Below are 13,172 nucleotides of genomic sequence, written 5' to 3'. Positions count from 1 at the left end.
AAAGTTATGTCACAACATTCCTAGTAAAACTAAAACAAACACACATAATCAGTCTTCTTCAAGATCATAAGAAGCAGAAGACTCAAACTCCGAAGGAATATGTTGTGCCATAAGCTGGATTAAAATGGGATCATGAGCAGCCTCCCATATATCATAAGCAATCTTCTGTCGGCAACCAGGCATTATTCCGTCCTCCACTAAACTGATGTCGAGACCAAGAAGGATGCACTCCAAGTGTTTGAGTGCGTATGCCCCGCAATCAGCACAAGACTTGTTCAACCTTGTCTGCATAGGCATATCTACAATCGAATATGATGACAGGAGTAGCTTGCTCTTAGATGGACCCACGGCCTTCACAATTCTAGGAATCATAGTAGCAAACTTTTCTACGTATTGCCTATTCCTTCCCCGACCGCAATCATAGACTTCCACTTTCTTCTCAATCATGTTGACGCATACAGAGACCCAATGATTACCTGCGACGCACAGAACTTATTATGTTAAAAAAATCCTTGCATAATTGAGACGTGTAGAGGAAACATGGATAATTACCATTTACAAACAGAGGAAAGTAGAGACGATCGACATCGACACCCCAGACTTTATTAGTCCGCCCATGAGATGGAAGCTCTCCTCTCCCATAAGCAAGAAGAAGATTGGGTACTACGTAGCCTCTTTTGTCGTCTCTACACTTCTGGTATTCATTCTCGACCTGGAGGCAGAACATGGCGTTCATGAAAGCAACTCGGTCTATATTCCAGCGCCTCAAAGATGTCTTCTCTCGCCATATATACATCATCGCATCCATTTCCTAGACAATTAACCAATGCATAAGGACAATTAACCAATGCACAATCAAATATATGTTACAAATATACAACCATTCCAACATGTATAACAAAATTAATACCTCGTTTCCAAGCCATTTGCCAGCACAAACTATTCTCTGAGCGACGGTCAAATTAAAGACAGAGGGACCAATCCTCAAAGCTGTTGGGTTCATAGACCATTGGGTGAATCGATCCCACGATTCTTCGGTGAAATAATACAATGACGCCTGTGGAGAACCATCATCTGCCATTGGTGAGTCACTAAGCTGAAGCTTCCTGCTTGGTTCTCTACACCATCTATCCCACTTTGCCGATGTTGGAGCTGCATTTTCTTGCTTTGATCCCCCTTTTGGTAGTTTTCGGACAGTAGTCATTGGAGTCCACCAATCACTTGCATCCTTGTCGTTATTGGTCTGTGATGGATCAATATCGGGTACGAACGAGGCTTGAGAAAGCCCATCAAGGCCTTGCGTACCTATTGGTTCGTCCATATCATCCGCTTGACTGAAATTCTCATCCTGTGAATTCAAGCAATGAACAACCAATTAATAAGGAAAACAGATTCTATATACACAAGCTATTCATAAAAAACATGATTCAAATACACATCATAATTATCTCACACACAGTTCACATAACAAAATACACATCATAATGCCGATACATAATTAACACTTACAAACCAAACACACTTTCAAAACGAGACAATGCAAAACACATCACAAGGCCGAAAAACAGAAAAAATAACAATACAACAAGTTAAGAGACATTTCAGAGAGTTATGGAGACTAGTGGTTCTTTACCAAGCGGTTGGACCTCCTCGGTGGGTTGCTAGACGCTGGCTTGCTAGGCTGTGGGTTGCTAGACGCTGGCTTGCTAGGCTGTGGGTTGCTAGACGCTGGCTTGTTAGGCGATGGGTTGCTAGGCGATGGCTTGCTCGCAGATGGCTCAACTTCCACGCTTGAATCCCTACGTAGAACTTTAAGCTCAGACTTTATTTCCTCAAACCTTTCACCCATCTGTTTCTCTAGCCTCTGCTCCATCGCAGCAAAATTCTGCTGAAACAAGTTTGCCACAAACTCCTTCATATCTTCATCAAACGGAGCCTGTTGTGCTCTAGTATGTAGAACCTTCTGCTTCCTTTTTTCCATTCCACGATCCGGAAGCCTCTTCTTTCCCTTTGTAGCTCTGGAGCCTATGTTTGCTGATCCTTTTGGAGTTCGAAAATCATCATCGCTCCCACCTGATTCATAGCTCCCAGCTTCACCATCATCGCTCCCACCTGCTTGATCGCTCCCAACTTCTTTGTCATCAAGCCCAAATGAAAAGACTATTGTCTCTTCATACTCCCAAGTATGATCACTGAAGTCATGGTTAGCCATTATCATCCTCTTGAGAACCTTGATTCTATCATCCTCCACCTCATCTTCTCTCAGAAAAGTTATACTATCAACTTCATCACAATTGCCTGTCCACGAGATGTATGGATCACTACAAGAAATATGTCCATTGTTAGCGCGGGTTTTATGCTATGTTAGGGGTTTGATAGCGTTTTACCAAATGCTATGTATGCGGCAGCAATCATAGGTATCCCTTCTACGATACCATTTTCGTAACGCTACAAAAAATAGAGATACAATAGCAATATTTGAATGTTATTATTAAATTAAATAATAGTTCATATTTCGTGCCATGATAGGTCATTCTAAAATAAATAAATAAACTAAATTAAAATAATTAAAATTGAACCCATTTTTTATAATTAAAAATAAAATAAAATATTTTGATAAATAAATTTCGGTTTACAAAACTAAACCAGAAAAATAAAAAATAAAGTAAACCACAACAGTTTATCCAATTCGGTTTACACTAAACCGGAAAACCCTTAAAAAAAAAACTCCAGCCGCCCTTCTCCATGTGCGCTTCTTCCATGTGTGCCTCCTCAACCAGTGCGCCTGGCCTTCTCCATCCTTGACCGGAGACGCCGTCGTCTCTGCTTCCAGCCTCAGGGTCTCCCCCACTACAGCTTCCGTGCGCCTCCTTCGACGCAGCTGCCGCCTCGCCTCCTTCATGAGCCTTGTGCCTCCTCCTCTTCCAGCCTTGACCGGAGACGTCTTCATCTGCAGCTTCCGTGCCTCCTCCCAGATTCGTATGCCTATTTACGTTTGTTTGAGACCTCTGTCGTCGTCATCTCCAGTCTCACCAGCGTCATCTCCATTCACGAATCTAGATCTGAAAAAAATGTGAAACAAAAATCTTTGAGATTTGAGAAGGTAAAAGAGTAATGGTAGTGGTAGAGGAAGAAGGAGAAGGAGGATGCGATTGAGGCAGAAGTAGTGGTGGTAGTGTAGAAGATGGTCACTTGTGGTTGAGGAACAAGGAGGAGGAGGATGCGATTGTGGTCCGCGAAGGTGGAGAACAAGGAGGAGGAGGTGGCGGATGTGATGGTGGCTTCGGGCGGAGGTGACAGTGATAATGGTTTGTGTTTGTAGAATGAGGATTGCTATGGTGAAGAAAGAAGAAGAGTAGAATGATGAAATGAAATCTCAATAGAGAGAGGAGCAGAGAGAAACGTGAGAGTGAGAGGAAGACCAAAAGAAAATGATTGGACAAGGAGCAAATTGAATTACATCCATTGGATCAAAATAATCAATGGTTAAAAATAGCTATCTTTGTCATCAGATATTAACCAATCTCAACATTTCACTTTATCATATTATTTGTATATTGAAATGATTAAAGAAGAGGAGGAAAATAAAAAGAATTGACTATTTAGTGGCCGTACGATTTTTCATATCAACGGTGGATGACTAATCAAAGCCAATCCTTCCCTTTGTGCTTTGACCAATCAGAAGCAAGCTTTCTATTTTTATCCTGTTTTAAATATTTTGTTACTTTTGTTAGTAAGAGTTAGAAAATAATTAGGGTTAGAATATATGAGATTTGAAATTTAAAATAAATTTATTGTTTTATGATATAAGATTTAGAAATAAAGTTTAGTGTTTTATGATAAAAGGTTTGAAGTGTTTGGTTTAGGGTTTGAATTTGGGGTATAAGGCTTGAAAGTTTTAAATATTAAGTTTGAATGTTAATTTTACATATACTACAGCAATAAGATTTGGGTATTTAAAAATTAGAGTTCTAAGGTTTTTAGTATGCATTTAAGGTATATGATTTAGGGTATGTTTTGGATTCATAGTTTAAGGTAGGAATTTAAGATATGAAACATAGGGTTTGAAGTGTATTTGGGGAATAAAGTGTGGAGTTTAGATATACGGTTTAGAATTTTTTTTTTAGTTTTGGGGTTATAAATGTTAAAATGAATTTAAAGTTATAAAATTAATTAAAGAATTTTGAAAATTACAAATTGTGTTCAGATATAAAAGAGTTTAATTGAAGTCTTTATATTTGTGTTTAGGAAATTAAAGTTTAAGATAAAAATATTAGATTTTGAATTTAATTTTAAGATTTGAAGTTATAATATGAAAAAGTTAGAGTTTTAAGGGTTTAAAACTATGTTTAGGGTTTAGGGTTCACATAGCTTTTCTTAGCGTTAGAAAAATGCTATTATACGTTTTTGATAGTGATACTGAAGCCGCTTAAATATTATTTTTGGCGCTTAAGTATAACTTTTCGCTAAGTATTGGCGGGATCAGTAACTTTATCTTTCCAGTCAATTAATTTTTAAAATAGCACTAATTAAGTGCTATTTTATTTTTCACTCTATGATAGCGCTTATCTAATGCTATTATAGAGTACAAAAATTGTAACCTCATCTACGACAGCAGTTCAGTAAAACGTGCTATAACAATGTGCTATCAATGTGAACTTTTTTTGTAGTGGATAGAGCTCATCCTACACAAGAAAGGTAAATAAGATTGAATAAGAGTTGATGGTGCGAGTCAAACCGGATGAAGTTAAAAAAAAAAAACATAATTACCGTGGGTGTGAAGATGTTCTCCAAATGAATGAGCTCCTGGTATGAAATCTTTGCAGCTCCCATCCAGTTTACGCATCTAGGACCGTTCTTAAAACTTTTGTTCAGTTTTCTTCCACAGAGCTTTCCAATTTTTGGAATTGCTTCCATTGCCCAAATCTGAAGAGCGTAGGAGAAGCCATCTAACACGTAACTCGTAGTCTTCTCCTTCAAGTTGTCTCGTGTTTTACCTATTGACTCGCATAGAAGGTCGAAAGAAGCAACTCCCCAAGGGTACTTTCGGACCTTCTCAAGATCCATGACCAACTTGATGTACTTGATGGGGATATTTGCCTTCTGATCTCTCGCGCAAACCATACACACAATGATGCAAAGATACACCAGCCTAATTCGATCAGCATTACTCCACTTCTTAACAGCTAACCTGTGTTTATTCCATAACTCCAACATAGAAATTCCTTTATTACTCTTAATGACTAAGCTCCAGAAACCACCATCATCTTCCCAGTCAACCGGCTCCTTAAGGGAGAGACTAGCATCACACTCAAGCCCGGTAACAGCATGGTACTCCATCAACGAAAACCGGAGTGCTCTCCTCGCAAAGACAAACCAAAGCTCATGTGTTTTGTAAGTCACGAGCTCCCTACACAAGAAACTGTGTATCACCCTCGCCGAGTAACCCAAACCATTCTCGTGCAACTTGAAAATCGGAGCAAAAACCCGATCTTTCTTCACTTCGTTCAACTCCTTTGGCAGCCATTCCTCCAACCTTTTGAGATACAGTACCATCCTGCAGTTGTTATTGATCTGACTGACTTGAGTCTCCTCACCCGGCTTAAAAAGGCGTTTTGGTAACTCTTGAGACATACCTACAATCAAAGAAAAAAATTGTAACCAGAGCACAAACAAACAAAGAACAATTTCATCACCATATACGACAAGTTAGAATCTCTATCAAAGAGTAAAATCGATGTTATTGATATTACAAAAACAAATCACATTTCAAAAGAAATTAAGTAAAATCAAAAAGACCCAAAGAATAATGATGTCGAAATTATTGTGGTCTCTTCATCAAACATCGACAACCACAACAACAACTACGAAATAGACAAACCCACAACCAAAAATCAAAGTTTAAGAGAATCAGAACAAGTAATCACAAACCTAATGTTTAGAAACGTGAGATGGTGATGAAATTGATGGTAGAAGAGGAAGGAGAGCCACCGAGGTTTTCGTTGAGTAAGAACAAATCCCCAATTCTTCAATCTGTAACTGATAACAAAGACAAAGAACACAATTACGAGATTAGAGACAAAAAATAAAAGTGAAAGAGTGAAGAAACGATTTGGCTTTGTTCTTACCAGAAATCGCCATTGAAATCGCCATGGGAGAGCTTATCCTTTCGGCGGAGAAGACGAGGAGAGTAATAGTCGATACCCTAATCGACTTTTGTTTCTTTTTTCTTTTTTACTTTCTGTTTTAAATGTTTTGATTTTTTTATGTTTTATTGTTTTTATTTTCTTAACTCAGTAAAAAAGTAGAAAATCGAAAATTAAAGGGCAATATGGTATTAAAGAAAAGATAAATCCTACTTACCTAAAAAATTTTCAACAAATCCTATTGTGACAAACCTCCAAAAAATGTGTCTTTATTTTCCAATTTTCTCTTTTTTAAACCTATAGCCGATCAATATACTGCTTCTAAACTCTTGTGTTTCCTTTACGTATCAGAATCTCCAACATAATTACAACAAAGAAAAAAAGGAAAAGTCATGGAGCTCAACAAAATTTTGTTAAAAACGGAAAGTCATAAACCTAGTGGTAATAGGTTTTGTTTTCTCTTCATATATATATTGTGTTCTCCTTCATATAAAACAAGAGAACCTCTGTTTGTTTTTTACTGTGATCTTAAACATCAAACCGTAATGGACGATTTTTTTTCAAAAAATGTTATACAATAATCTACTTTTTTTTTGTAAAAAACAACAATCTAATTGTATTGTAAGAAAAATTGCATAGGATTCAACTTGTCAAAGTTATAATCATTTCAAGTTCAACCAAAAACGAAGTGAAACCCATATTTTTCTTCCTACTCAAGAAACGTTTAACTTCAAGGGTTCCTCCTCTTCATTTTTTTTGTCTTTTCGTTGGCATTTCTTCTGATACTAAACTTAACGATGAAGCTGGTCTCACCACTCGATGATCGCACTTCTTGTAAAACAGAAAACAAATGTGGAAGTCCAATCCGTAGCCTGCAATTATCAAGCTTGGGAAGGCTCGATTTCAGCATTCGAATTGCTATTTTCTTTATCTTCATCATCGTCTTCCCAGTTAGTTGTCTTATAGTAAAGTGCATATATTATTAATTGTATTATTCCTGATAGGCATCCAAGAACATTTGGGATCTGTTTTCATGAAACAAATCAACATATCACCGCTTTTTAGTAACATACAAAACGATATATCGATTGGGTTGAATTCATTAAAGAGGTGAAAATGGAAGTTTACCAAAATATAGAGGTCAAATCTAAGACATGCATAAGCGAGCCAAATGGCTCCGTTCATGAAGTCGGCTAAAGACACGAAGAACGGCATACACTTCACGCTCTTTTTCTTTATCACAAGTCTCTGTTCCACATTAATGAAACACATTAGTTCAGAAGACAACAAGAAAAAAAAAAAAAAACAATGGATATAGTAATGAGAAAGAAGACTAGCATACCATGGCTGTTAAAGGAGAAACATACATGATAACATTGAAAATAACGCATAAGATCCCAACAAGCATAGATCTCTTTTTTGTTGTATGCAAAAAATACAATGTGCAGAAGACCACCACAGCCATCAATATCACCTCAATCACCATAGCTATTGTGATCTTTTTCTGTTATATAAAATAAAATTTCATCAAATTCGCATTTCAGAAACCATACTTTTTAGAGATTTTTCATAGCTACAGTTAAGATCGAGTTTGGATACAGCTGGATAAATCATTCGATTGGACTCCAAATTTTGTGAAGGGCAATGTCGGATGCGTCGAAGGAACTCAAGTGGTTGAAGAGGTTGCTTGCTGATCTTGGAGTAAAACATGAAGGGCCGATAGAGTTATATTGTGATAGCAAGTCAGTCATCTATGTTGCAGCAAACCCGGTCTTCCACGAGTGTATAAAGCATATAGAAAAGGATTGTACAGTGTGAGAGTGTGAGAGATGCAATTCAAGACAAACTGATAGCTACGATACGTGTTAGAACGAACGAACAGTTGGCGGATATTCTAACAAAGACCTTGAGAAGCTCTACATTTTATTACTTGTTGTCCAAATTCGGAGTATGCAATCCACACACTCCAACTTGAGGGGGAGTGTTAAGATTCTAGAAGTCTAGAACCGATACATACTTTGGAGAGTATATTGGAGAGAATATTGTTGTTACAATAGTTAGAGACAAGGACGAGAAGATATGTGTCTGTCTCTGTCGAGACTTGTGTACATAACCTTTGTACGTACAATGATGTAAATAACAAGTAATCTTCTCATAGTTTCTCTTGTCTTTTATTTTTAAAAACTTTTATATATGTACGACCTTTAAATTATCAAAAAAGAATTATTAAGATGAACCTAAGAATATTTATAGCCTCATATATCTCAGATTAGGCCATGGTTAAAATATTGTGCAGGTTATCCATATTGGGGGTTTAGATACTTACGCGGACAGGCGAGGTAGCAAAGATGAAGAAGATGATGACATACACGAGTGCCATGACAAGACCAACTCCATTATTGGTGATGAGGAGGATATTATTGGGTGTAATAAAAGGAAGTCCGTAAAAGGCCCACATCATGCAGTTTAAAACTGTAGCTAAGTATGGATCTGGCTTAAACTCTGACACCGATTTCATCTTCCATATCTTCACCATCGTTGGTCTGCATAATTGAACAAATATACATATATTATCGCATGCATTAATTTAAGATCTTAATTTAACATCATTTTACAAACAACAGAATATCTAATATGTTATATATCTTACATTGGAGCGGAGTACATGCCGAAGGCGATCACGTTTCCTTAACATAACCAAAAGAAAAAAGAATCATTGATTAGCAACGTTTTGTGTTGTTGAGTGACATAATTTGTATGTTTGTTCAATTTTGAGGACTTACCGATGATTCCGACGATCGTCCTGGCTGTGTTGGTGTCCGTCATGTTGCTATGTATCTCGACGAATTTTCGTGTTTTTATAATTTTTCTCAAAGATCTTATAGATTTCTAGAGAAAAAGAATATTAGATTAATTAATTTGATTCTTCTTTCTATATATATAAAATATATTTCTTTACAGTTTTGTCTTCTTGTTTCTGCTATGTGATAGGTTAGGTTTGATTTGATGAAACAATCCTTTTTTTGTTTTTTCCAGTATTTGGATTATTTTTGGTTTACGTTTTATCAACAAGAAGAAAGTTTGGAGTTTAATAGCAGTAGAATCTGGATAGACTAACAAATGCGTAACACGTGTTGAATATATGAACTAGGAAAGCCGTCGACTCCGCTCGTACCCCCATGCCTGAGAAACATCCGGCTCTTCTTACCACACATTACTTATTTATCAGCAAAGAGAATATTTAATTCCAAGTATGTATATACTCTTTTCGGTCAACAAAAACAAAATATTCTTTCTCAACTTTCCAATCATATTAACAACATGATTTACTGTTAAAGCTAAAAATTTCATTTCAAGCCTTTTGTTTCTCTTTATATTTATAAATTATTTAAAATTTGAGAAGATAATAGTACACTCGAAAATCTCATTGTTGGTTTTTTTTTTTGCTATTGGTTCGATGATTTTCCCTTTTTTTGTAGATTGAGTTTTTATAACCTATAGTCGATCATAAAACTATACTGCTTGCAAACTCTTGTTTTTCCTTTACGTATTAGAATCTCCAACAGAATTATATAACAAAGAAAAAAAAAATTCATGTAGTTCAACAAAAGTTTGTTAAAAAGGAAAGTCATGAACCTAGTGGTAACAGGTTTTGTTCTCTTCATATACTGTGTATATATATTGTACTCTCCTCGTTTATTTAAGATCCACAAAAGACAAACCAGGCACCATGAAGAGCCAACAGAAGAAGATCTCACTATCTCCAAAACTACAATATCACAGCCAGATATCCACCATAGAAAAGAAAGACGGTATCCACATCCCTTTTGATCTAATCAAGGATATACTCCCGAGACTCCCGGTGAAGTCACTTGCGAGGTTCCAATGTGTATCTAAGCAGTGGTCATCTCTTATCACCAACTCGATCATGACTTGGGCTTTGGCTAAGCCACGTCTACACGTCATCTTTGATCGTCGGATACTTGAATCTTCGGTAATCTCTTTGTCTAGTTACCCTCTAAACACATACAAAGAATCAGTACCTGCGGAACAAGACGGTCACGCATTACTCCATGGTATATTAAATTACAAGATTATGTATCAATATATCCGTGGATTAATCTGTTGTTTAACAAGATCAAGTCAGTTTCTAATACACAACACTACAACAAGACAATCCGTTTTATTACCAGAGATCAACCCAAAGAGACCCGGGTGCTTTATGGACGGGTTCTTCGGTTATGATCCGGTTGAGAATAAATACAAAGTGTTTTGCATGATTAGAACGGCACATACCTTTGAAGAATCTTATCAAGTTTTCACATTGGGAGATCCAAAGAAACAGTGGAGGACTATTCAAAGCTTTGGAACGTTCTTATCTCCAACAATGACAACTAGGGTATGCATCAACGGAAAAATCTATTTCAGAGCGAGTGTAGGAAGGTATGATAACATTCCAAAACCTAATGATTCTGAGAATCTGTTGTTGAGCTTCGACCTTAGGTCAGAGAGATTTGATTACTTAGAACTGCCGGATCAGTCTAGGAGTTTGACTTTGGTAAACTACAAAGGGAAGTTAGGCTGCATACGTTATAGCGACCATAGTGCAGATATGTGGGTTAAAGATCATGCTGTGAAACAAGGATGGTGTAAGATTGATTTATTCATGTCTTCTTCTATATTAAAGAGTTTAGGAGATAGCACTCGTATCGCTGGCGTCACTCTTAATGGTGAGATTGTGATAATGCCGAGGAGATTGGATCATGCTGAACCATTATACGCAGAGTATTATGATCCGAAGCAAGAAAAAATTAGAAGAGTTGAACTGGAAAGCACCTTCAAGGGACAAAAGGAGGATGTTCGTATCTTTGGCTTCCCGGACCATGTGGAGGAGAATGCTATGTCTTTGTTGGACCTTACTTATACGCATTAATTAATAGAAACATCTTGTTACTTTAAATCTTCTATAGTAACGTATCTATTTTGATTTAGTTGAATTTAAGCTTTGGTTATTATTATAGCATCTTACTCTTGGTAAACATCTAACAACAACATTTATTTTTCGAGCACAAATTTATATACAAACCATATCCATCTAGCAAACCATTTGTATTTCTCGTATCTATTAAATTCGAAAGAGTACGTACAAATATCTCACAATACTCGAATTTTGTTGTAGAAATTCCTCTAGAGCAAATAAATATTTTAGCATATGTTATGAACTCTCTGACTTTGTAACTTCACAAACTATTTACTATTGTGGCCATATGTTTTTAAACCATATGGACTATGGACAGTGGCGAAGCTAGTAAAGGAGTTGGGGGTGCATGTGCACCCATAATTTTATCAATATTAACAAATTTTGTATGTAAAAGTTATAGTTCTAGCTGGCTAAAATGGTTAAAGTCTTCATGTGCACCCATAGATATCCAAGGTTCGACACCTACTATACCATTTATTTTTCTTTTAACTAATGCACCCACTAAAAATAATTCCTAGCTTCGCCCCTGACTATGGAGTCTGTAGCTTAGTGTCCCCGATCATAATTTCTTTGAGTCCACTATTTACTGTTGTGGAATACACTCTCTTTGTATACATATATTCCTCCTTAAACATTGAATGGTAGTTTAACTTTTCTTTCTTCTTTTGAGTTTTACTTTAGATATATTTTCTTTTCGAACATGTTAGGATTTTTTTTTTAATTATAGTCATCAGGATCATAAGAGCATTTGGAGTTTGATGATTGGAGGAAAGGTTGGATTATCTTGCGGTTCATTGTTTGATGTCAAAATCACATATGACAATTAGTATTCGTATCTTTTCATGAACATCCATATAAATATTCCTTTTTTGTAGGACCTGTTTACTTTTAGAGAGCAAACTTGTGGCATCATATATATGTATTTTGCTAATTTCATCATTATTTTTGTGTTTTAAACCAATTCACTCTTTATTTTTCTCCATTGTTAAGAGGAAGAAAAATATTTTTATTTTAAAATGTTGTTAGAAAATCCTAAAACAAGAAAAGGTGTATACGAATTCAATAATTGAGGACTATATGCTTATATGGTGCCACGTCTTTTCCTAACTCCCAAGTGCTACTTGTTGTATTAGTTGTAAGTATGACTGTTTTTGTGTGTTAGTTGTAACTTGTAAGTAGGACTGTTTAATTTATTTGTAGTTTTGTACTAGATCCATACATAACATAATATTCCAAATATTTCTCAAATATTTTGGTGCTGATTATTGTAAACCAGGTGTTTTGCCTGTAGGCATATTTTTCTTTATAAATTTATTTCTCCACGAGGAATTTAGAAAAAAAAGAATGGGATCTACTTTATCAATAATTTGATCAAAAATTCAACATAACTGGTATACATTTTAAGGAACAAAGAATTGTACCTTAATTTGTTTCTTCAGCATGGTCACCAATACAAAATTATTTATATATGATTTTTTTCATTAAAATACATATATCTATTATTGTGTTGAAAATTAAAAAACACGCACATATTAAAAATATTTTAGAAGATATATTTATGTAAATGTTTTAGTTGATTAATGTTTAATTATAAATTATTTTAGATCTTAAATTTTTACTTTTTATAATATAAAAATTGATACAGATTACAACATAATATATAAAAATTATCTTATTTTTAAAAGATCTAATATTATTAGTAAAAAGTTGTTATGTTATTATATAATAAATCATGTATAAAATTTTATTAATAATATCACTGAGTTTGACCATTCTAACTTTTGCGTTTAACCACTCTAACTTTCGCGAGAACTCGCATAAGCAAAAATCACTTTACAAAATACTAGTATACTAGGTGTTTTGCCCGCACATGCGGGCATACATTTCTTATAAATACTTATTAGTTTATGTCTTATTAATATAAAATCAGCATAATAAATTATTATTTATGTTTTAAAATAGTTAAATCAAACATCAAAATATTTATATATGTCAAATACTTTTAATCAAAATATATACTTATTATTGTGTTAAGTTTTTTTAAA

General features: G+C 35.3%; 4 protein-coding genes across 4 annotated transcripts; 1 reads left to right on the top strand and 3 right to left on the bottom strand.

Moving 5' to 3' along the window:
• Nucleotides 1-1,493: 1,493 nt before the first annotated feature.
• Nucleotides 1,494-3,500, bottom strand: LOC108828877 (uncharacterized). The gene is made up of 2 exons (XM_056990098.1): nucleotides 3,193-3,500; nucleotides 1,494-3,062 (listed from the first exon to the last, which is right to left on the bottom strand). Exon 2 carries the CDS (start codon nucleotides 2,216-2,218, stop codon nucleotides 1,619-1,621), a length of 600 nt encoding a protein of 199 aa, XP_056846078.1. The 5' UTR covers nucleotides 2,219-3,062; nucleotides 3,193-3,500; the 3' UTR covers nucleotides 1,494-1,618.
• Nucleotides 2,365-6,229, bottom strand: LOC130495548 (uncharacterized). Its single transcript, XM_056986958.1, has 7 exons — nucleotides 6,129-6,229; nucleotides 5,932-6,039; nucleotides 4,771-5,636; nucleotides 4,602-4,606; nucleotides 3,007-3,062; nucleotides 2,778-2,965; nucleotides 2,365-2,448 (listed from the first exon to the last, which is right to left on the bottom strand). Exons 3-7 carry the CDS (start codon nucleotides 5,632-5,634, stop codon nucleotides 2,365-2,367), a joined length of 1,197 nt encoding a protein of 398 aa, XP_056842938.1. The 5' UTR covers nucleotides 5,635-5,636; nucleotides 5,932-6,039; nucleotides 6,129-6,229.
• Nucleotides 6,230-7,027: 798 nt separating this feature from the next.
• LOC108834920 (bidirectional sugar transporter SWEET5-like) lies at nucleotides 7,028-8,972 on the bottom strand. The gene is made up of 6 exons (XM_018608232.2): nucleotides 8,930-8,972; nucleotides 8,797-8,833; nucleotides 8,473-8,689; nucleotides 7,489-7,650; nucleotides 7,275-7,394; nucleotides 7,028-7,171 (listed from the first exon to the last, which is right to left on the bottom strand). Exons 1-6 carry the CDS (start codon nucleotides 8,970-8,972, stop codon nucleotides 7,028-7,030), a joined length of 723 nt encoding a protein of 240 aa, XP_018463734.1.
• Nucleotides 8,973-9,876: 904 nt separating this feature from the next.
• Nucleotides 9,877-11,079, top strand: LOC108834918 (putative F-box protein At1g32420). Its single transcript, XM_018608231.1, has one exon. It carries the CDS (start codon nucleotides 9,877-9,879, stop codon nucleotides 11,077-11,079), a length of 1,203 nt encoding a protein of 400 aa, XP_018463733.1.
• The last annotated feature ends 2,093 nt before the right edge of the window (nucleotides 11,080-13,172 follow it).

The sequence above is a fragment of the Raphanus sativus genome, chromosome 6 (genome assembly GCF_000801105.2).
Source record: "Raphanus sativus cultivar WK10039 chromosome 6, ASM80110v3, whole genome shotgun sequence".
NCBI classification, from domain to species: Eukaryota; Viridiplantae; Streptophyta; class Magnoliopsida; order Brassicales; family Brassicaceae; genus Raphanus; species Raphanus sativus.
This window is presented reverse-complemented; position numbering and strand designations above follow the sequence as displayed.

Bases quoted from the DNA above. Each gene is read 5' to 3' on its own strand.
- LOC108828877 (XM_056990098.1), bottom strand. From the start codon at position 2,218: ATGATAATGGCTAACCATGACTTCAGTGATCATACTTGGGAGTATGAA.
- LOC130495548 (XM_056986958.1), bottom strand. From the start codon at position 5,634: ATGTCTCAAGAGTTACCAAAACGCCTTTTTAAGCCGGGTGAGGAGACT. The intron at 2,966-3,006 runs GTCTCAAACAAA...ATCTGGGAGGAG, and splicing joins TGGAGATGACGACGACAGAG to GCACGGAAGCTGCAGATGAA. The intron at 2,449-2,777 runs GTTGAGGAGGCA...TATTTTTTGTAG, and splicing joins GGAGAAGGCCAGGCGCACTG to CGTTACGAAAATGGTATCGT.
- LOC108834920 (XM_018608232.2), bottom strand. From the start codon at position 8,972: ATGACGGACACCAACACAGCCAGGACGATCGTCGGAATCATCG. The intron at 7,651-8,472 runs GTAAGTATCTAA...TTTATATAACAG, and splicing joins TTGCTACCTCGCCTGTCCGC to AAAAAGATCACAATAGCTAT. The intron at 7,172-7,274 runs GTAAACTTCCAT...TCATGAAAACAG, and splicing joins GATTTGACCTCTATATTTTG to ATCCCAAATGTTCTTGGATG.
- LOC108834918 (XM_018608231.1), top strand. From the start codon at position 9,877: ATGAAGAGCCAACAGAAGAAGATCTCACTATCTCCAAAACTACAATAT.